Source organism: Saccopteryx bilineata, chromosome 6 (genome assembly GCF_036850765.1).
Source record: "Saccopteryx bilineata isolate mSacBil1 chromosome 6, mSacBil1_pri_phased_curated, whole genome shotgun sequence".
Classification (NCBI taxonomy): Eukaryota; Metazoa; Chordata; class Mammalia; order Chiroptera; family Emballonuridae; genus Saccopteryx; species Saccopteryx bilineata.
The window spans coordinates 38,282,064-38,306,209 of NC_089495.1; the positions used below are offsets into that span (position 1 = coordinate 38,282,064).

A 24,146-nucleotide genomic window follows, 5' to 3' on the forward strand; every position below is an offset into this window, starting at 1 on the left:
GGAAAGGTAATGCTCACCAGTTGAATATTAGTGCCCTGTGCTTTAGAGGTGGGTTAAGCTAGGACCTAACTCCAGTTTTTGATTAACAAAAAAGTGACACAGCCAGGCCCATTTCTGTTGACAGCTGCCTTCTCTGTCTCTCTTCCCCTCCCACAGCTGAGGCTCCATTGGAGCAAAGATGGCCCGGGCACTGGGCATGGCTCCTTGGCCTCTGCCCCAGGAGCTGGAGTGGCTCTGGTCACGGCAGAGCGACGCCCCGGAGAGGCAGAGCATCGCCCCCTGGTGGGCAGAGCGTCGCCCCCTGGTGGGCGTGCTGGGTGGATCCCGGTCGGGCGCATGCGGGAGTCTGTCTGACTGTCTCTCCCCATTTCCAGCTTCAGAAAAATACAAAAAAAAAAAAAAAAAAAGGCAAAGTAAAGTATAATTGCAACAGAGACCATATTGCCTGTAAAACTGAAAACATTTACTTTTTCTTTATATTTTTTGCCACTCCCTGGAATAAAAGAAGTTATTTCTCAGAAAAATTAGCTTTAATTAAAACAGTTATAGAAATCTAATTTCTCCCTGACTAGTGGTACTACAGTGAATAGAGCAATGACTTGGGACACTCAGGTACCAGGTTCAAAACCCCAAGCTCACCAGCTTGAGCGTGAACTTGCGCACGGGCTTACCAGCTTAAGCGTGGGGTTGCCGGTTTGAACCCCAAGGTTGCTGGCTACAGTAAAGGGCGCTGGCTTGGCCTAAGCCCCCCAGTCAAGGCACATATCAGAAGCAATCAGTGGACAACTAAGTGCCACAACTCCAATGTGAGGCTTCTCATCTCTCTCCCTACCTGTGTCTCTCTAAAAATAAAAATAAAAATTTAATTTCTCTCTCGCTAAAAATAAAAATTTAATTTTTCAGAAGACATTAATGGGGTTTATATTTCTGGAAAAACCCATCACATTGCCTGACCTGTGGTGGCGCAGTGGATAAAGTGTCAACCTGGAAACACTGAGGTTGCCAGTTCGAAACCCTGGGCTAGCCTGGTCAAGGCACATATGCTTCCTGCTCCTCCCCCCTTCTCTCTCTCTCTCTCTCTCTCTCTCCTCTCTATAATGAATAAATAAAATCTAAAAAAAAAAACCAAAAAACAAAAAACAAAAAAAAAAAAAACAAACCATCACATTGACAATTAAATGAGAAAATGTTAAATAAATTAAGTAATTCAACATTAGTTAATGACCTCAACTTAACCCAAAGCAATAAAGCATGCTTCACAGGATATACAGCTGATGGTCCTATGAGCTGAAATCCTGAGTAAGGCCATTGTTAGAAAGAATGTGTGAACAGGAACTGAACAGTACCTGACACACATGCTTAGAAGAAGGAACCACAGCTTATACCATGATATTCAAGAACAGAAGGATCAACTTCCTGAAGGAACCACATGCCTGTCCTGGTGTGTACATGAGTGTTTTAGAATATGCTGCACAGCTACTACTAATTTTTTTCAAACTAATTAATTTACAAAAGGAAAAAATTATGTAAAACATCCCTTCTAGCAATAATGCAGTAAGAAGCAACATTTGGTGGTGTTTGTCCTTACTTGAAAGAGTCAAAAGAGTTACGCTTTGTGCTAAAATTAGAGTATTATACAGCCACGTTACAGGGAGAAGACAATTCCCCAAGAAGCAAAGAAGCTCCCAGAGAAAGCAGCACATTTCAAAAGCCTGTACACGAAAAACAGTGCCCTCCACACAGTGGGGACCTAGAACTCCCTGCTGATGAGGTGTTTCCTTTGCCACCGGGTGACATGGAACAAGCTTCTATCTGGTATGAAATTTTATAAAGTTTAGTTTGGGATTGTCACAGACAATCTGAATGAAAAGGCACTTCTATTTTTCTTTATAAACACACATGTTCTTTATAAACACACATATGTCTTTGGAATAAATTTGGTATCATGAAAGCTAAACATCTTTAGTATTTTTTAAAGTATGGGGAAGTTATAAATGGCAGAGCCATTCAAAATGAAACATCAGCTATAGCAAATGAGTAGTTTAAGCCTCCAAACTGCTGCGAGATTTTAAGTCAGACGATACTCTGATCAGAGTGTTATCCTACACCACACCTGCTGGGCTAAACCTTGAACGCTAAGGATAACGAACACAAAAGTGACAGGATAGGAAAAGTCCTAATAAAAATCTTAACAATCTAACTGTATGTCAGAAAACCTAACAACTGGAAATGCTATGTCATTAGTAAAAAGGTGTGCCTGGTTCTTCAATACTGTTTGATAAAGATAACAAATGATTTAAAAAAACACAAAAAAGAGAAGTTTTAAATACTAACACTTTGTTTCTGATCTATTCAGAAATACAAGTACTTTATCTAAAACACTGAGCTGAGCTGTTGAGTTTTTCTTTTTTCTAAGTAAAAGTAAATTTCTTAAAATCAAAATTCTAAGTCAAAAATTATATTTTAATACTTTCAACAAGACTGGTCCTTTTCAAAATCATAATAGTTGTGGGTGTTTTTTTTTAATAAAACAACAAATACAGTTAAAATTCTCAGAAAAAAACAACAACAATGGAGCAGATGGTCTTGAAGTTTCAATTGAAAATCCCCAGTAAATTAGTATTCGAGGACCACGTTGAGCACAGAAGCAGCCTCCTTGCCCAAGTGGCACTGAACTGTATGTAACAAAGCACAACTTAGAGCTGCTCTACCAAAGTGATCATTGAAGCTATTCACTAATCAATGGAGATGAGCAAATATTTGCAGAGAAATAAAAGGTAAATAAGTATGTGTGTTCTTGATCCAAATATTGACTATGCTTTAAATTACTTGATCACTTGCTGACAAGTGAACCAAAAGCTGACTCTGGTGTTTGTAGTCAGAAGTATGGGGGTCCTTACAGTATGAGATGGCACAGAATGAGGCTTAATGGGGGGGTTGCTGATAGATGTGACTTTTGTTTGCTTCTGTAGATGGTCCACCCACTCATGGAGATCCTGCTGGTTGTTGCATGATACTAATATCCGCTCAATCATACTCCCTAGAAGAGAGGAGAAAAACAAGCTGAAATGGGAAAACAGGGAGAAAGGACACACATGCACACACACACACACAGAGTATAATTCAACAACGCTTAAACATCAGCCTTCTGAAGTAGTCGAGCAAGAATCTGCACACAGATTATAAGCTGCCTCTCATCACCATGACAGATAGAATCCACAGAGTTGTTGCCTGTCACCTGATATTTCAAACGCATTTCTATGATTTTCACTGTCCTCAAGCTTTGTGATTGTCATTCCTGTCGTTGGTAGCTTTCCCTAAAAAAAGACCCCCCCCACAAAAAAACACAATTAGTGCTTTTCTAATAAAGAAGGTACCGTTATCAAATACTAAATGAGTTCAGAAATGGCAGAGGAACTGTATTTGTAAACCATAAAAGCTGTTTTGCTTGTACCAGATGCAAGTATATTATAAAAACCTCTATTTCAAATAAGTAATCATAATGTTATAACGAAGAAATTGAGCCAGCATAAAAGAACAGCAAACTATGCAGAACACAAATAAATTACAACTGATGAGTTACTCTATACATAAACATGAGGACACAAAAACATTATATATTATGATTTTTTTAAAAAAACAATCTATTGTAGCTATTTTAAATAACATGTTTATGGAAAGGAAACACTGATTTGCTTCAAAAAGAAATGCCGAGACAGTTCCATGTTTGAAGCAAAATAAGGGGAAAATTGGAGCCTGAGAAACTGTACAACAGTTATACTTGGTTGTCTACCAGACAGGAAGTCGGTAGTTGTGCCTAGCACTGCACAAAATGCAGAAAGATGGCAGCCAACCTATCCCTTCTGAAAGGGGAGGACTTGGGAACAGAAACGGAAAATGTCACTGGAGATATACCAGAAAAGGACTGCAACAGCCTTGTAGGACATTTGGTGCTACCCAAAATGTCCACTGAGACACTTCATTCCCACCAAAAGGTCCTTGAAATTTGGAGCTGTCAAAAACACCACCCTTAAGAAAAAAACCCTGGGTTTATCCAGCCCATACCATTAATTTTTCCTTTTGGTTTACAGGATTGATACATAAAAAGTTATCATGGTTGATTGGTCCAATGACTGGGCTATGACTATATGGCCACTGAGAACCCTTACTGCCTGGGTAGCCTAGCTGGTCACGGCACACAGACTTAGGTAGATGGGATGGCATGGACCAAATGTCTCCATGAATACACCATGGGACCTGGTGACCAACCAAGTCTTGAAGAAAAGTCTATTGGTGTTTAAGGCCAAGCTGCCTGCACAGAACTCTCTCAGCACCTCCAAAAGCAGCAGTCTCAGCAAGATAAGGGGAAAGGGCTGCCCTGCAGAAGATACTGGCAAAGTCACAGAGATGATGGTGCTCCTGATACCTATAGTGAAAAAGGCCAGAGGTGCTACTGAACATCCTATAGCACAAGGGACTGGAATGATACAGCGCCCAGGCTGAGAAAGCTAGTCATGTTGTTCAGTAGGTGGGACTTTAGACAGTGCTTGGGTTCTTCTGTGGTCAAATGAATTGAAAAACCACTACATACTGCACACTCCTTTCCAAGATTCATAATGCAGAGAAGTATTTTAGTAGTTTTGAGAAGTTCTACAGAAATAAAGCTGTGTGACTATATTTAAGCTAACAATCAACACCAAGGAACAGAATGTTCTGGTTGTTGCTAAATTAATATTTTTTAATGTTTCTCAAAGCCAGAAATAAATATTCACAATACACAGGTCACAGCAATCAGAGATTACTTCCCTGAAAATTGTGCAGAGTGGGAAAAAAGGTCCTATTGGTTACATGAATGCCACATCATGCCAACATCAATGTTGGCACATCAATGCCAACATCCTAGCAAATGCACCAGCCTTGACACTAGGGGCCTGACCTGAACCAGAGGGCAATCTTTACTTCCTCAGGTCAGAGCAGAGCCCCATCTCAGCCTCTTGAGGTATAAATCATGAAGCCAGAAGTGTTGGCAAAAAAGGACTCAGCTTTACGTTTATCGGGGTCATTTAACAAAGCAGGAGCTGCCAGTTACAGGGAACCCAAGTTGCTAACTCAGCCACAGACATCTGCTCAGAAGCCACCTTACAAATTAAGAGGCATTTTTGTCTGGATTTTCCCATATATATTTGCTTTATCAATTTTACAGTGCTCCTTCTGGAATAACTGTGTGATGGTAGCACCTTTGGATGGCAGACAACGCTCTCTGGAGATACAAACAAGCTGTAGACACTTTTGACTCAGGATTCTCGAGTGTGCTTGTGGAGGTCAATACAAAACAATACATTATGTTCTGAAGAAATGCAACTCAAAAAACAAAGTGGAGACTTCTCTTGAAGCAGTATCCGGTGATCAGCTAGGCCTTTACATACATTAGCTTCTGTAACTACACAGAAAAAAGGTAATAAAACCTTCCCAGAAGCACCTACTGGACATACAGAGAAAACACAATCTACTTAATACTGCCATTTTAAATTATAGTCAGACCTCCATATCCATTAAGTTTCACATCCACAGATTCAACCAACTGCAGATCAAAAACAGTATTTTCCATCCATGACTAAAAATTTGAGCTGGGGGGTGGGGGGTAACTATATGCATTGTTCTATTTCATTTTTTATAACACTGGAGCAGCATCATGCATTTTGATATCTGAGAGTAGTCGTGGAACCAGTTACTTGCAAACACCAGGGGACAACTGTACAAAAAAACCCAGAAATGATATCCCCTGGCATTTTCTTTTTAAATCAGCTCTCAATCTCAAAGAAAATCAGTGAAATTATTAAATATAAAGAGGTTGAAAGAGCATTCAGTACTACTTACATCACCTGACATCTATCAATATCTCTTCCAGTGCTATCCTGCTGATGACACATCTCAGCCTGAGGCACTGTCCCACTGAACCCAGCCACAGTGGCACCACGATGGCACCACGATGACCAGGAAAAGAAGGTGAAAGAGCTGTCCTTGTACCATAGTATCTGTGTCCTTAGGAGATCAATCTATAAATTTCATTTGTTTCCTTCTTTTTTTTTGCTTAGGATTAATACAAGGATATTTGTACAATGACAGTAAAATATACAGACAGTAGCTATGTGTACATAATTGAATGTATGACAATATACACATAATACGACATACAACACAAAAATAGATATAGGTAGTATTTAATGAAAAAATTCAAAATATGCATGGAAATGATTCTCAAATCCACACTAAACACTAAAATATAAATTTAAAATGTGTTTTACCTGATAGATAAAACCACTCATCCTGGGACTGGCAGATAACATTAGCAAAATATTTGGGAAGAGTAGAAGATATCTTTCATTTTTTTCCTAAGTAAAAGAACAAACAAATCCACATAATTTTTTTAAAACATATACTTACAGATGTGAGAATATGTAAATTAAGTCTATTAAACATAATACTGTATTTCCTGCTTAAGCATTTCTCTCTACTAAAATACAATGAATTCTTAGACTCACAAGTAGCCCATGTAAAAGAGGTGCAAGCTTTGTGACCCAATAAACATGTAACTTTTGTGAATATTAAAACACAAAGTGCCCAATTTTCACTGTCTGGGGATACCACAAGAATATGGTTCATCTTTCACTTAAACCAAACCTGTAAGGTAGCTGTGGTTCCCATAAGCAAATGCCAATTAGTATACATAATAGAAAAGTATAATGATCTAACCATTAAAAACAGCAGATTTCCCAAAACGGCAATGAGATACCACCTCACACCTGTTCGATTAGCTATTATTAGCAAGACAGGTAATAGCAAATGTTGGAGAGGCTGTGGAGAAAAAGGAACCCTCATACACTGTTGGTGGGAATGTAAAGTAGTACAACCATTATGGAAGAAAGTATGGTGGTTCCTCAAAAAACTGAAAATAAAACTACCTTATGACCCAGCAATCCCTCTACTGGGTATATACCCCCAAAACTCAGAAACATTGATACGTAAAGACACATGCAGCCCCATGTTTATTGCAGCATTGTTCACAGTGGCCAGGACATGGAAACAACCAAAAAGCCCGTCAATAGATGACTGGATTAAGAAGATGTGGCACATATACACTATGGAATACTACTCAGCCATAAGAAATGATGACATCGGAACATTTACAGCAAAATGGTGGGATCTTGATAACATGATACGAAGCGAAATAAGTAAATCAGAAAAAACCAGGAACTGCATTATTCCATACGTAGGTGGGACATAAAAGTGAAACTGAGAGACATTGATAAGGGTGTGGTGGTTATGGGGGGGGGGGAATGGGAGAGGGAAAGGGGGAGGGGGAGGGGCACAGAGAGAACAAGATAGAGGGTGACGGAGGACAATCTGACTTTGGGTGATGGGTATGCAACATGATTGAACGACAAGATACCCTGGACTTGTTATCTTTGAATATATGTATCCTGATTTATTGATGTCACCCCATTAAAAAAATAAAATTAAAAAAAAAAAAAAACAAAAAAAACCAGCAGATTTTCTAGAATAGCAGTGTTGGTAAGAAGCCCTTGGCCAGAGAGGTACATACTACTCTGTGGCAGACATATGCAAAACTGGACTCCTAGTGAGGGATCTAAAGTCCTGTTTGGACCCCATCTCCTCGTTGATATCGATACAAACTTTGATCATAACTGCTCTTCACTGCATCTAACTGATCAAGTAGTCCACAATCACCTAAGCCTTTCTAACATACATGAAACTATTTTTATATTTGGCAATCGCAAAAGGTAGATAAATTATAAGATACAAGGCCTACTAAAAAGTTGTCATTTCATATTCCTTTAAAATTTTGAATTTTACAATTAGAAAAATATAACATTCTGAAGTATTTATAATCTTAACTGTCACTGAGTAAACTAAAAAAGCATTCATAAAACATAAATCACTTTTTTTTGTGACAAAGAGACAGAGAGAGGGACAGATAGGGACAGACAAAGACAGGAAGGGAGAGAGATGAGAAGCATCAATTCTTTGTTGCGGCACCTAGCTGTTCATTGACTGCTTTCTCATATGTGCCTTCACTGGGGGGCTGCAGCAGACCGAGTGACCCCTTGCTCAAGCCAGTGACCTTGGACTCAAGTTGGTGAGCCTTGCTCAAACCAGATGAGCCGTGCTCAAGCTGGCGACCCTGGGGTTTCGAATCTGGGTCTTCTGCATCCCAGTCCAACGCTCTATCCACTGAGCCACCACCTGGTCAGGCAAACATAAATCATATTTAATGCAAGTTACGTTCAGCTCTTAGTTTTTATCCAAGGCATTTTAGTGGTTTCAGGGAAAACAACGGAGAGACTAGCAGAGGAACAAAGTCCAAGAGCACATGGCTGGCGTCCCCTCTCATCTACTCTGCACAGTGGGACAGAAACTGTCACGGCACACACATGCACTGCCATACCTCACTGCCGGCACACTGAATCATGACCTGGGACATGTAAATGACGCTGCCCAGAGTCTTAATGTCATCTCCCTCCCAGCTCCGGATGGCTTCCGTCAGGATCTGCAGCTCCAGCTCTTTCCTTTTCCGTACGTCTTGACACTGGGCCTGAGGGATACAGGAGAACACTATTAAAAGCCCCCAGAATCGTAAGTTTTGGCCATGTTGCTTTGTTCCTACTTCTTAAGACAGGTAATCTACTGAATGATGTGCTTAATTCACAGGTATGGAATCAAGAGAGGCAAAACAATCTGCTGTGGAATAAGAATCACTGAGGAAAATATAGCAGATCTTGCCACTTTGTAGAAGAAAAGATGTAGACTGGACAAGAAAAATGTCTTCTGATTTCAGTACTATCTGCCAACATAGAAGACTGAGAAGAGGGAGGGAAAAAGCAGTACCAGTTATGCTATAAATAAGGACTGTATCTCAGAAATGCAAGCAGTAGGACATGACAGAACATTAAATGGAGCCACTAGTATTGTTTTCACACCCTATCACTAAGGACACTAGAGGTTAAAAACATATTCAAATCATTTCCAAGCAGCTATAGTATCATTATGTGGTGTCTTTTTAAAATGTAAATAATCATCATTTCATTGTTCTAGTATCCAAAGTCTAGTAAAAGCAGGAAAATTTATCAGCCATGGAATAACTAGTACATGTATAATTATTCTTTTTTCATCACAGTAAACCTGAATTATACTTCAAAAGTAATTATTTTACCATCTAACATTTTTACCTGATAAACAATATTTCTACATTCAATTGCCAAAATATCTGAGAAAATACTCCATAATACGCTTAATCACTTACTGAAAGGTTTTTGAAGGCAGTCATGGATTTTTGAATATCTTGTCTATCTGGATGATAATCCTTTGAATAAAAGAAACACACCATTAGGTTTCATAATAAAGCTTTTTTATAAAAAGGCACTATCCATAGGCCAGCCTGAATCTTCCAATTCTTTTCCCAGCAATAAAGCACCACCTCTTATTCCTTAAGGGAATCATGGAGCCAGCAGACTCAGGGGAAACAGTAATTTGGACGAGAGAAGTCCAGAGCTGGAGGCAGGGAAACTACACTTGCTGTGGCGAATGAAGACGGCACACACCGTGCCCACTACCTACATCCAGCCTCTGCTGCTTGGCAGCAGGTGTGCAGTTAAGGAGAAGACCAATGGCCTGCCCTTCACAGAAAAAGTTCACCCAACCCTAGCCAATAACTTGAACCCAAATTTCTACAAGGCCCCACAGCCAGTTATTCAGAAATAAGATAAATATATATACATCTTTAATTAATTTATGCTTTTAACAGATTCTCTACAACTTATACATTTGATATTTGCAGCTAAATGTCCCTGATAGGACTCCTCAGTGCTATGAGTATTTTCTATCTTTGGAACTTCTTCTATCAGCAGCAGTGGGTGAAAGAGGAGATAAGCTATGATAAGGGGGAAAATCTTAATATTTAACAAAATCATTTTGAAAACCCACTGAATTAAAAAAAAACCCAGTAAACGTTTTGTAGGTTCTGGCCCATAAATTAAGTCATTAGTAACTTCTTTGACAGTGGCTAACAGATTCCGAGTGACAGACACGTAATAAGCAGTACCTCCATGTGCCTCTCGAGCTCCTTGAGCAGAGTGGGGTATTTATCCAGGCGCATGAATGGTTTGCTGAGGCCAGTGGTCAACACGAGAATCCCTGGACTGTTGGCACCTTTCATCTCCATGAATTCTCCCAACTCCTCACTGAGCAACAAGCGGCCAGCAAGAAAAGAAGAAGATACCACTGTAAGAATTCAGTGTGATCATGCCCTCTTCCCCCACCAGCAACTACCAAGAACACAAAACATAACAGGATATCTTTAATATTGTTAAAACCACAGCTTTTCTAGCCAAACATGTGCTGGTTATTTCAAAAGACCACAGGGGAACCCCCAGAAGGTTCATGTTACCTCTTTCATTAAGAACAAAAACTGCCTGACCAGGTGCTGGTACAATGTACAGAGCGTCGGCCTGGGACACTGAGGACCCAGGTTTGAAGTCCCGAGGTCACCGGCTTGAGCACAGGCTCACCAACTTGAGCATGAGGTTTCCAGCTTGAGCTCAAAGGTTGATTGGAAGCCCAAAGTCACCGGCTTGAGCAAGGGGTCACTGGCTCAGCTGGGGCCCCCCAGTCAAGACACATATGAGAAAGCAATCAATGAACAACTAAGGTGCCACAACTATGAGTTGATGCTTCTCATCTGTTTCCATTCCTGTTTGTCCCTGTCTGTCCCTCTCTCTCACATACAAAAATAATTTTTTCCTAATAAAATGTTATCATAGAAGCTGTCACACTACTTCTAGGGTTGTGTGTGTGTGCACGCACGCTTGCTTTCAAAACCAACACACAATTCAGTTTCTTTGCATATATAACTTTGTGCTTTCTAAGAATGGCTTTCCTAGGAAAATCATAGGGCTGGGATTACTGAAACCAAGAACAGCAATATTTCAGAACCTTGTTGTGGATTAGTCTATAGTGTTTACCCAGAGGTCATGGTGATTTAAAAGCCAGAGGCAATTTCCTGAAGTACCTGTTTGTTCAGTTTTATCATCAGCTTGCCCTTTCCCTTCCTCAGCATTGACTTCTTCCCACAACAGATAGGTAGATACATCAAGAGTGCTCCAAGAAGGATTCTCACCTCCCTCACCATCCCCAGCCGCGCTCCACTGAGCTCAGGCAGAAGTGAGAAGAGCAGACCACACAATCAGAAAAAAGACAGAAGAGAGTGCCACTATGGGACAAGCACTCTGTACTGGGCATCAGAGCAAAGGCTTCCTTCTGTACATGATTCTTGTCAACATCACTTTGGGCCTGTGACACAAGTATTATAATGCATGTTTACAGATGAGGATGTCCAGTGAAGGCCGCTGTCTCTGCTCTCACTGCTGGGAGGCTGGCTGAACCGAGAGGGACCGGAGTCTGGGCAGACACGTCTGGTCTGGCCCCTCTGACAACACCCCAGTTCTTTCACACTCATCGTGCTCTCCCCACATGCCTCAGAAGCACTCCTCCTCAAATCACTCACTCTGTCAATTCCTAAGGCATGAGTGGAGTAATGGATTGAAGAAGAAGCAATTTATATTTTATATGCATTTCTTTAAACATTAAACATATGGTCAAACACAGTCTCATAAAAATGAAACATTATGATACTAGAAATATATTTCAACTCCTTTTAATATAATCCATACGGGGCCTTTTCTATCACAAGAAAAGTCACAGAAAAGTCTATTCATGTCACTTCTGATTTTTCAGGATTATATTTTAAGTTTCATAACTATAGTTAAAGCAGAGAAGAATTAACATAACTAAGAAAGTTATCCTTATTACACCATCCCCCAAAAATCCCCTTCAACTTAAAAGTGAAATTCTTTTGCAAGCAGAAGTAACTTCTATTAATATACACATGACATTTTGTAATGCCAGAACATGTACAGTTAAGAAACAGAACTTTATAAATCTTTATAAAGCACTGTTTCATTTTTTTAGGTATTTTTTAAATTTAGCACAATAAAACAAAACAGTTGGTTACAGCTATTTTGACAAAACCATGGCTCTTTCAGCTTAACTCTACTGATGTGAGCAATCCTTACACAGTGTCTCTCCTCTGTGTTTACTGAAATGACACTGTGGGCTGCAAGAAGACAATAAAAGGAACACAAGTAAGGAGAATTATCATGTAGCCAAGCAAAAAGTAATGATTAAAGCTCTGGAAACAACAAAACTCATTTTACAGACTAAATTATATAACCCATAATTCATTCAAAATAGACAGCCATGAACATATGATGTCTACTGTAGTATAATGCAAAAGGTACATATCAGTGCATTCTACAATTGGTGGCTCTATAAATGCGTTCACAAGATTCACCCTCAGAATTTAACCCAGTAAGATCACAAATAAGACTTTAGCACTTCAAAACACTAAATTTAAATCAATCCTTTAAGTAACATATTCAAGCACAAACACAAGACTAATCTACTCATAAGTGTGACAGCTCTTAAGACTTCATCAAATGTAGAGAAACAGGGAAGAGGTTGCAAGTTAAGAGCCCAGACGAAAAATGGTGAATGCTGACAGAAGCTACCAGACAACTGTGCTCTTCATTTCAATTCATGGACTTAACACTTCAGAAGTGCGGTCTGACCTGTGAACAGAGTGGGTACTCTCGCTGCTCAGGAACCCCAGGACACACAGGCAGTGCATCCTGGGCGTCCTCTCTGAAGGCTCACACTCCCACAGTGTGACCTCAGTCCACCCACTTCCCAACTCGGACAAGGCACATGGAGGAGGCACAGTTTACCCATTCAGGAAGTTATCTGTATTCTTTCCCTGTTATTTTGGGAAAACGCTACACCTACATTTCAGCTATGACAGTCATTAAAGTAATAGTACAGAAGAGAGGATAAACAGCACATACTTCCAAGCATTTCCCTTAAAACTATTATTTAGGAAACTAACAGTCTGAATTTGCTTTAAATATCATCTTCAGGACAGATTCTCACTTTTATGGGAAAAACATTTAGTTAGAATCTTTCCTTAAAATTGTTCAGCCGCTTCCATACTTCCAACCCAATCTCAGAGACTCAATCCTCCCCCCAAAAAAAGAGGGAAGAGGAGAGCAAAGATAAAAAAGATTATAATTTTGCCCTAACATTGTATTTGCTTTCTGTTTATCTCCCCTATCACTGAATCAACAATTCCTTTAAAATTTTTCAGAAACACAAATTTAATTCTTGCATTTCACTTTTGTAGAAATTTCATTTAATTTTTAATTCCCAGGAATAGACAGCAGAGAGCATAACTGAATGCATGCTTCCTGGTTTCAGAAAGGTGCATGCTGACTCAGCCCGCCCTCCTGGAAATGGGAGAGAGGGCGAGGTGCAGGGTGGGGTGGAGAGCAGGCCTCTGGATGTTTTGTTTCTGTTGGACACTGTACATCCTAATCATCACCATGTCAAAGATGCTGCTTCATTTTAGGGCATTTATCATGTTCACTCACGTTGGATCAATTTACACATGTTTTGCTTACATTACAATAACCCTTTGCAACAGGCACTTCTAGAGATGTGAGGTGACCCAGACCCACCTACTTAAAATCCACAGTCAGGGCTCAAACCAGTTCTGACTGATCCAGAAGCCTTGCCACCACTTCCATACTCACTGGGACACTACACTGAACCTCATCTCAGTCTCTAAACGGCTCAGCAGTGCTTGCTTACCAAAAGAGTTTCTAAGTTTTAAGTTGAAATACTGACTTATAATAAGATGAAGCTTAATATTATAATTAGCAGCACAGTGGCATTTATCTTGATGCTACTAAAACTATTTTTCCATTTGTGGTTTAAAAACTTTTGAACCGTTTTCAAAAGAAACCATAAACATTTTTCTGAAACACTTACTAATAAAGAGTTGTGCCTCTGCACTCTCTAATATCGAATGACTGCAACGTTCGTGAGTCTCCTTACAATACTCTGGAAACATCACAGCCTTTTCTTCACAAACTAGCAGAAAATTTGTACATTCTGTTTCATGTGTTTTAATCTTGTTTCAGGTTGAAAAGCTAAAGCTAATGATCTCCAATTTAATGTTCAATATACCTATAAAACCCAGTCCTAATTATAAATGGCACATTTTCTCTTACAGCAAACCTAATCCTCATGACTTCCAGTTTTATGGAGAAAGTGGTTCTGGCAGCTTGGGTGTAGCTTGCGGCCACATCCCAGAATACTCCCTAGGCTCCTCCTACCCATTCTCCAAAGCACTCCAGGCCGAAGGGGAGACATGGAAAAATATATGAACTTCAAAGACTTTTTACTAGCCCTTTACAGGCACTAATTTTTTAAGGGGCAATTAAAATTTTCACTCTTGAATAATCAAGTGAATATCAGCATTGTTTAGGAGGGTACCTGGAGAAGTCCTTTACTTTAAAGTAAGAAGTGTAAGTAAACCCACCTGTGCTCTGTGAGAACATTCACTGCAGATGGGTGATTGGCACAATACGCAAGGTACAAGGTTTTCATTTGTGGCATCAGATTTAAAAAGCAGCCTCCAACTCTCTGCTGAGCTTCAGGCAACCTGGAGACATGCAACACAAGGAAATAATCCTAAATTTTACAGACAGAAGGAAAATTGCTAAGTAACAGACTATTTTCAGTAAGAAAGACCTCCTTGTGTACCACCTCTATGAAAACAAAGTATCCAGATCGCAGAGGATGTGTGTTCATAGCACACCACAGGGAAAAGTACCTACCTTGAAAGCTGCTCTGCTACAGAACAGTGAACTAACCCCCAGCCATTTCTCCAGCATCCAGACGCCAGGACCTGTGCACAGCAGACCTACAAACCCGTAAGCCCAGGCTTCTCTGGGCAGAGAGGAAAACAGATGTCCTAACACCTTACATTTTACAAAAACAAGAATTATAAAATGTGGTATTTGGTTACTAAGGTTTTCTACCAAACTAGCATCACAATAGGCATACCAAAAAATTAAAAGCCACCTTTCCCATCAGGTGAAGACTAGACTTTGAGCAAATCTGCCAACCCCTCTCCTTCCCAAATCCACACCAGTGGCGGTTGCCTTAATTCTTTAGAGGGCACAAATTCACAAAAACAAAAAGAACAGAAAAAGAGACAATCAGAACCAATTGTGGAAGCTGAAAAGCTGATGACAAGCAGTCATAACTGGGCCAGCAAATCCAACTTCAAAACCACACCTGAGTCCCCAGCAACCAGGCCAGCCTCTGGCAGTGGGGCCGCAAGCATAGCTGCTCAAGGTCTGCAGGCAGCCAAGACACTCACTGCCACGGTCCAGAAGGTCACTGGTGGAGCCTACCAGCAGTGACAGAGCAGGGGTCCTTAGGAAACAGGGATCATGAAAGGACACTGACCAATCCTCCCTCAGCCCACGTTTCCTCCTTTGCTCATGAGAAGCCCAGAGCACTGACAGGATTCCAATCTTCCAAGCAGCAGACCAGAACGGCCTTCTCTTCTCTCTAGGAAATCTGACCCAGAGAAAAAGTGACCAAAATATAGTAACACCAGGGGTTCCCCAACAAAACAGTCAACTAGTTTCAACCCACGGTCAGCACTTCCAGTCAAGTGTCTTAGTGCACCAATCTTAATTGTAAGAAACAGAGATAAAATGACCAAATACTTTTGAAAAAAAAAATTTAACAAAAGCAAGGGAATACGAAGGGGGAAAATCATGCTAGTTACTCTTCAGGGAAAAGAAAATTCAAAAGAACTGTAAATCCTAAGAATAATAAATAGATCTATGAAAAAAGAAAAGGATGTTGTTGTTGTTTGGGGGGGGGGGGTGTTCTATGGAAAGTAACCTCACAGAGTGATCTGATCACAAATTCCTAACTGGCAGGTCAAGGAAGGCAGTCATGCCCAGAACTGTATCTTTTTAGTAAAAGGTTTATCTTCCCTTAAGCAAGCTCTGTCCATTGTTTCAGTGCACTAGGTTAACACAACTTTTAAATAACCACCCTCAAGACGACACAAAATCTTGTTAACAAATCTTGCTCTCTCCATCTTCACGTAATCCTCCTGAGTTTCTTCCTTAATCTCAAATGTATTAAAAAAAATCTGCAAACTGTTATTCCCCAAAGCATCTGTCTCTGCTGACAGGACATTAGCTCCAGGTGTATCCTCAGTTTGACTCAAATAAATTTTTATAAAAATTCTCTACAGGTTTGGTCATTCTTACATCAACACTTTGAAAATAAGAACATTCAAGACAAAAGTAAAGGAGCTTCTGAAAATTAAAACGAAAGTACAACTGAAAAAGTCAACAGGAAACCTGGAAAATGTTCTGCAATCTCCCAGATTAATGGGAAAGAAAATACTAGAAGACCAGGACAAGCAGTTCCAGATCAGGATAAAAATTCCAGATACAGAAAACAAACAAAATAAACAGAAGTAAATCAAAGAAATGAAAATAAAAGTCGGCTGACAGACAGGAATCTCCAGACGGAAGAAAGCTAAAGCGCCAGGCGGAGGGATGCAACATGACCCAAAGCAAACGCATCGGCACCGGAATCCGGAGTTCTAGAAACAAGCACACCAAAGCCTTTGAGGGAGAAATACCAGTGTCAAACAAAGAGTCAGAAATAAAAAATAAAAAAAAAAAAGACAAAAATTAGAATGACCTGGGATTTCTCAACCTGAACCGTAACACATGGATAGACATAACTTCCGACAAGTCTGTCTCCCTGCACATTAGTATGAACACAGACTAACTGCCTTCCATGCACTCTTTCCTCAGGACACTCCTGGAAAATGAGGAACTGCAGCAACAAGAGAAGAAGACACCAGCATCCAACACGGAGGGGTGAAAGGCAGCAGGCTAACCGTCAGAGGAGACCCCGAGATCATGCCGCAGGGCTAGAAATGAGAGCCAGAGGGCTCCAGTCCAGAATGATTTCTAGAATATAACATTAATAAGTACCTTATATGAATATTTTGAAAAAAACGAACATAGCCAGGAATAAATCAGTGATAGGTATGGGGGAGGGGGGATCAAATAAAAAATAAAGGCAATGTATCATCATTACTATCATGAGAAAAAGAGCAGGAAAGGCACACTATAACTCTGGCACAGAACATGGCTCACCTGTAAATGGCATTTACGTAATGCAGTAACCATTTAGCCCTGAGCAGGCTTATCTGAGGTTTTATTGTTCATTTATCCTTATCTGAAGTCAAAGTAAACTAGCATCTGCACTGCTAGCTGACACTGTTCCAAGTGTGAACGCTTAAGTGGGTTTTCTAATAGCCTTCGGGAATTAGCCACAGTGTATCTGCAAGATAAATAGTCACTGACCTAACAAGTGAACCTCAATTACTTAGACACTGGGAAAGATTAAAAGAGTAAGAAATCTTCTCTACCTTAAAAGAGAATGCAATCTTTTTGGGTAATATGAAACAAGTAAAAAATAAAGGGAATACAAGACAGCCGAAGGTGCCTCACTATTATGATGCAAACTGCTGCCAGTGCAGAGGGACACAGACCCTCCTGGAGAGGGCACGAAGGCCAGCATCCTCTCTAAATCACCTGAAGACCAGTCAGCACACACAGCAAGGTGCTGCACTAGGAGACACACTGGACAGCCTGCTATCAGGATCCAGACACCTAACATACATCTATTTTGAAACTATTACACACCAACATTTGAGCAGGAGATGCTCATACGCAGGGACACAGTGAAAGAACTGAACCTGGCTCCTGGAATGGGAGTGATCCAACAGGGAACCCTGAGTGCCCAGCTGAGGGGCTGAAAGTAACTGCAGTGATGGGATGACATAGTTTTATGAACATGAGATGAACAGTCAGTGATGTGCACATGGAATCATGAATTATGATGATTTTATAACACCGCTCAGTGCTATGCCATATACCATGTTATGATTTCACTTCCCACGTGGTCCAACACCACAAGCCCTGATGAATTCAAAGAAGAATGGACCTAAACTCTAGATCAATGGATTTTCATTTCTTTTATTCCATCAGTTAATTAAATTAAGTTATATTTTAGTATGGCTTATACATGAACAGTTTCTTTTACTACACAAGGTTTTGTTTCCTTGTTTATTCAGCCCCACTAAATCTGGCCCTAGAGTTTAATTACCTCTCTCAACCCAACTCTACAAGAATTCACTATACTTGCCATCACCATATAAATGGTTTTACAGTTTATACAGCCTCTGTAATCCATACTCACTAGATAGCATCAACAGACGGAGCTCGGCCCTGGCCGGTTGGCTCAGTGGTAGAGCGTCGGTCTGGCGTGCGGGGGACCTGGGTTCGATTCCCAGCCAGGGCACATAGGAGAAGCGCCCATTTGCTTCTCCACCCCCCACTCCTTCCTCTCTGTCTCTCTATTCCCCTCCCGCAGCCGAGGCTCCACTGGAGCAAAGATGGCCCGGGCGCTGGGGATGGCTCCTCGGCCTCTGCCCCAGGCGCTAGAGTGGCTCTGGTCGCAGCAGAGCGACACCCCGGAGGGGCAGAGCATCGCCCCCTGGTGGGCAGAGCGTCACCCCTGGTGGGCGTGCCAGGTGGATCCCGGTCGGGCACATGCAGGAGTCTGTCTGACTGTCTCTCCCCGTTTCCAGCTTCAGAAAAATACAAAAAAAAAAAAAAAAAAAAAAACAGACGGAGCTCAGAAAGGTTACATGAGTCACCCTAAGACTGGAACCTAGAGCATGTGCCAACATGATTCACACATAACACCTTCTAGGATCACTAAATCAATGGAACAAACAAGCAAAACTTAACGAAGATCACAGTGCAGACTACAAGAATAAAAATAGAAGATTTTCTTTCTGGCTCTCTCTTGTGCTTCTAGAGGTTGTTTCTCAGAGGCAGTGCATGCAACACGATGTTAAGGCCAGGTGCAAAAGAACAAATGGTGCAGAGGGCTGTTGCTGTCAGCCACTTCCAACTGCGGCCTCCTGGTAGTACTGTACTAATACCAAGATCTAATAGTGGGTCGGTATTATCAATGGTCTGAAACAAACAGGGTCTTATTGATGATCTGACAACAGTTGTGCTGACAAACAATCCAGTCTCTAGTCTTTGCAATAAGAATAACAGCAAAAAGTACAAGGAGATACCCAACGGGCCTTCTTCCTTTCCCTAAATGAAAATAATTAATCCTAGGAAAAACTGTTGTAAAATCACAAAAACTGATAAAACAATTTCCTCCCATAACACATTTATTCCTTTTGGTATTGCTACCTAGATAAAACGTTCACAATTCACTAACTACAGATTTCAGAGAGGCGACTAAGATCGACAAGAAGACATCACTATGAACGGGGTGAACTTCAGTAGACTTCATTGTTCTCAATGAAGTCCACAGAGTCTGTCTGCGAATGACAGGCAACTTCAAGAAGAGACTAGTAAGCAGCCCAGGTCCCCACAGAGGGAGGGGCCTCAGGGGCCTCGGAAACCACAGCCACACAAAAACCACAGCTATGGTTGCAGATGGTCCATGGCAAGTCTTTTCTGGGGACTCAAAAACCTAAACATGGGCAACTACTTCCAGGATGCCAGAGCCCCAGGAAGGGAGCAGAATCTGAGACCCCCCCCCCCTCCCACAGCTCTCTTCTGACCAGTAGTCAGCCTTCTCGAGCTCCCTCCCTGGGTCATCTGCTCATGTCCCCTGTACCTGCCACTGGTTTGTCATCACTTTCTAAATTCCTAGACGTCTGACATTCTAGCACTGGACATGTGCTCTGAAATCAAGTTTCTATATGATCACGCAGTCAAAACAAGAAGAGAAATTATGAGAAAAGCTACTCAGGGGCTCCCCAGGTGACAACGAATAACAACCCAGGGGCAGAGAGTCGGTCTCTGCAGACACCACTTCCTCTGCTGACTCACAGGAGGTGAACCCCATGACCTGAATGACATGGGTCAGTGCCTGCTTCTACAAATGTGCACAATTAGCCCCGTATCACCTCCAGATAAGCTCCAGTCCTATGCCCTACTTCTTACTCAGGATGGCCCAGGCAGAATGAGAAGTGAGCTCTGGGTCTGAGTCTGCTCTCCAAAGTTATATATCTCTATATCACCCAGGCTTGCTATTATTTGGACAGTTTAAAAAGATAGCTTTCAAAAAATAATAAACTACATCCTCCAGTTTAAACCTGTATTTTAATAATAATATAAAACAAATACTATTTTGTTGTGAAAATGTTATCATACAAGTCCAAACAGTATTTACAAAAATAAAATTTAAATCTTAAGCTTTATAATTAACTTTTGAACAAAATCATGACTGTTTATTTAACTATAATAATTACATTAAATACTTATATAAAATATTCTCTTCAACAAACTGATTTTTGTCATAAATAAGGGAACTCAGTCTACTGAGGTCTACAATACACTGAAAAAGAGTTAGCAACTAAAATAAAACCCAAACTTGCATGTAAACAAATGCAAGGGAAGAAGTGATACATATTCACTGGGTCTGAAAACACAAGCAGGATTTAACAAGAGAAGATGGTGAACCCACAGGAATAGAATGGCAGGGAAAGCCGGTGCGAAACCACATTTGTCAGCTCCCCAGGGGACAGAGGTAAAGGCTTTCTCTCTGAGTTAAGGCACAACGAGGGGAAGGGGCAGGAGAAAAGTCTGAAGCCACAGGTCAAGAGCCCACCTGAGGGACTACCATAAATATCAAAACTTTGGACCTGATCTTCTAAACCAGCTTCCACTCCCTCAAGATGTCCTATTCAAACACCTCAAAGACAGGTTTATAAACACTGCTGTGAACAAACAGCTGGGAGCCATCCAGAGTTTCCCGGTGGGATGCTGACCGAACAAGAACAAGGCCCGCTTCAGAAAGAGCCTGGGCTGGTGGAGAGATGGATGTGCAAGGGTCAACTGGAGGCCAGAACCTGGTTAGGAGACTCATGCAAGGACAGGGAGGACGAGATGACCTAAGCCCAGGCAAGTGTCAGCAGTAAGGGTAGTACAGGGGCACAGCCAAGAAGAAAGGAAGCCTTAGAGAGGTGTCCATGGTTTCTAGAAAGAACTGACAGGTGGGTAGTGGAATCTTTAACTAAGATAGGGACAGAGGAAAAGGGGCCAACAAGGGGTGAAGAAAGGTAGAGACAATGACGAGGATTCCTGCTGAGCTGAGCTGAAGGGCTCTAAGGAGATCAGCACAAAAATATCGAGCAAACTACTGGGAACACAAATCAAAAGAAAAGGTCAGCTCTGGGAAGGCAGATATAAGAGGCAGAAGCCAAGAGCTGGCTTTGACCCTGGGGATGGCGGCCACAAAAAGCAGGAGAGAGGGCTCCGCACAGCCGTGAGACCTGCAGCAGGTAAAACGGCCCAGAGCAACCATGTGAGACAAGGAAACAAGGTGGCCAAAAAAACAAAAGAAAATTCCTACAACTGCAATCACTCTGCCTCCCAAAATGACCATTTATAATGTTGTTAGTCATCCCAAACATTTCTTCCCTAAACACTGAGTTATTTTCACTTTCACATTCCAAGTGAACCTCTTCTGACTTTTTGACATAAATACAGACTCCTTTCAAGTAACTGATGAGAATAAGATTAAAAATATTTTGCTGCTTTCTACCACTCCAGATATAGGCAATAAGGTCTTAACTAGCTGGTGGTTAAAAATAAGTTGTCTTCTAGACCACTGAATTCACTGAAGTGTTCTCTAGTTCCAACATGATTCCATGGCTAGTCACCTGCCCGTTAGCTATCTCCAAAAATAACATGGCAAGAAAAAAAAAGAACCGAGAAGAAAGCACAATTTTATCATCATCTTCTACAGACCAGTTTTGCCCAGAAGAAGATAGTAATATCTAAAGTTATATACCCTGTATGTTTCCTTTAATGTCCTATGGTAGTCTGCAAGCAGAGAGCAGAACCAACGGAAGAGAATGCCGCAGAACTGAAAGGGTGAGGGGAAAGGTCAATGTGAAGGGAAAGAGACCTTTCCTTCAAGATGTCAACAATTCACCCAGGGACCTTCAAAATCAGGGTTTTATTGATTACTAAATTACAAATGGCTCTAACAGAATTGGGAGGTATTGCTGCAAAAAGTAGGAAGAATGAGATTGTTGCAAAAAAAGTAAAAAGAATGCATTTCCACAGAGAAAAACAAATCCCAAACCCCCACCACCACCTGCTGACTTTTGGTTAATCCTCACAGTATATGCTACCATCCCCATTTTAATTTTACAGATGAGAAAATAAGATATAAAGAGGCAAACACCCCTGGGGCAGGACACTACAGCTCCCAAATCTCTACCTCCAATCTTATGTGATTCCAGGGCTGGCCAACTGCCTGTCAGACATACTCACTAGAAGGCATACTAATGATATAGTAGGCAGCTAGAAAGACATGAGCAGAGTAGGAACAATAGGCCAGGTACAGAGGTCACCAGGGCAGAAAGTCCCAGGTAACTTAACAATGGTCAAAACTGGGAAACAATTATTGTAGGTGGGACCTCACCCCCAGGGTGACCTTTCTTCCCCTAGCATATCACTAGTCATGTGGTTTAGATCGCTCTGACCTTTCACATCGCTGGACATGCAGTTCAGACTGTCCCCTGACCTTTCCCTCCCCTGGCATGTCCTTAGTCGTTAGTCGTGTGATAGGCACCCTGAGAGAAAGAACAGGGGGCTAGAGAATAGCTTCATTCTGACTCCCATAGAAGCCCTTAAGCATTAAGCCCTCAGGATAATAAGGTTCTGACCCCCATCAAACAAATAATCTTACGAACAAGGCCTCAGGTCTACTGACCACAGGGACAGAGTTTTGGTCAAATTAAAGATAACATCTAGACCTCAGTTGTGTTTCAGCTCCAGGCCCAGGAATGCAGCAAAACCAGATAATGCCATGGCTGACATCAGGACTAGCTGCAATGACCAATACCCTTAAAGGACACACCTGGAAAGCTGATTACTATTCTACTGAGATCCTCCTGAGACCTCTCCCAAATCCCTGTCTTTAGAAAAGATAAAACTCCTTACGATGAAGGACCCTAGTGCTCTCTCTCGCTCTACCATCCATGTTGTTGACAGTTAACATTCCTTTACTACCCTGAATTTCAGTTTTTGAATCTATACTGTGAGGATAGTAATATCTGCTCTATTTCACAGGACTGACATGAGGCTCACAAAAGGTATTGCAAAATGTACTACATAAGTGCTAATTTAGTCTACATTACCTATAACCAGTGGGAAAGGAGAAGCAAACAGTTACTCCCGTTTTGTGCACAATAGTGAAGGCGTCTTGCAAACAATCCAAACTGCTGCCAAATGATCTTCATTCACAAAGAGAAAAGCAAAGTGATTTTCAAACTAATCTTTTTATGATCATATAAGTAATGTCATTTTATGCAAACCAAAAATGCTGCAAACCGCCACCCCAAAAACTATGAATTTATTTGAGAGCCAGTATTTAGTCACGCTGACACTCAGCTTTCCTTGCCACACCTTCCAATAGGAAGTGCCTTCATGAAACCCCGAAGCCAGAGCAAAGTGAGCAAACCTCCTCTCAGCATGGTAAACTGTCACCAATGTGGAGAACTGCTAGCACAGAGGGCAGGCCACCCCTACCACTTCCAACACTGAAAAGGCTGGAAGGAAAACCAGAAACCAACGAGAGAGAAAATTTTCTGGTTGTAAGGCCGGTGGCCATGGCCATGCAGGTTCCTATTGGAATCAGACAGTAAAGGAACTGTGGAGCTGGAAAAGGGTGGGCCAAGAGTCTCACAATGGCGGGCAAGCAAGCAGGCAGGGAAAACCATTTCTCTCCCTCAGAGGCTGACAAGCAAATGGGGGGGGGGTCTTCTCTGGCAAACAATGTCCCCTCCCCATGGCAGCAGGCAATCTTCAATCTACAACCTGCTGCCCTGAGACAAAGCACCCACAGCCTTACAGAGACTATACACGTGGTGCTGCCCGTGCTCATGCACCAATCAGGCAAAGTACAAGCAAGCAAGCCTAATACATTTGTTTGCCCAACACTGGTCCTTTAGGTGGCTACAAAAATAAAGATAATGCAAAATTAAATGTGTTAGCTCCCTTTTCAAGCCCACA

General features: G+C 41.4%; 1 protein-coding gene across 3 annotated transcripts in view; it reads right to left on the minus strand.

The window, feature by feature from the left end:
* The window catches only part of ARHGEF7 (Rho guanine nucleotide exchange factor 7), a 151,310-nt gene that overhangs the window by 25,182 nt on the left and 101,982 nt on the right, over positions 1-24,146 (minus strand). For all 3 annotated transcript variants that reach the window (XM_066237621.1, XM_066237619.1, XM_066237620.1), the window contains 7 exons: positions 14,513-14,635; positions 10,121-10,259; positions 9,323-9,382; positions 8,468-8,614; positions 6,306-6,392; positions 3,239-3,317; positions 2,901-3,040 (listed from right to left, as the gene is read on the minus strand). In XM_066237621.1, the coding sequence (XP_066093718.1) occupies positions 2,901-3,040; positions 3,239-3,317; positions 6,306-6,392; positions 8,468-8,614; positions 9,323-9,382; positions 10,121-10,259; positions 14,513-14,635 (775 nt within the window). The remainder of the gene's footprint in view (positions 1-2,900; positions 3,041-3,238; positions 3,318-6,305; positions 6,393-8,467; positions 8,615-9,322; positions 9,383-10,120; positions 10,260-14,512; positions 14,636-24,146) is intronic.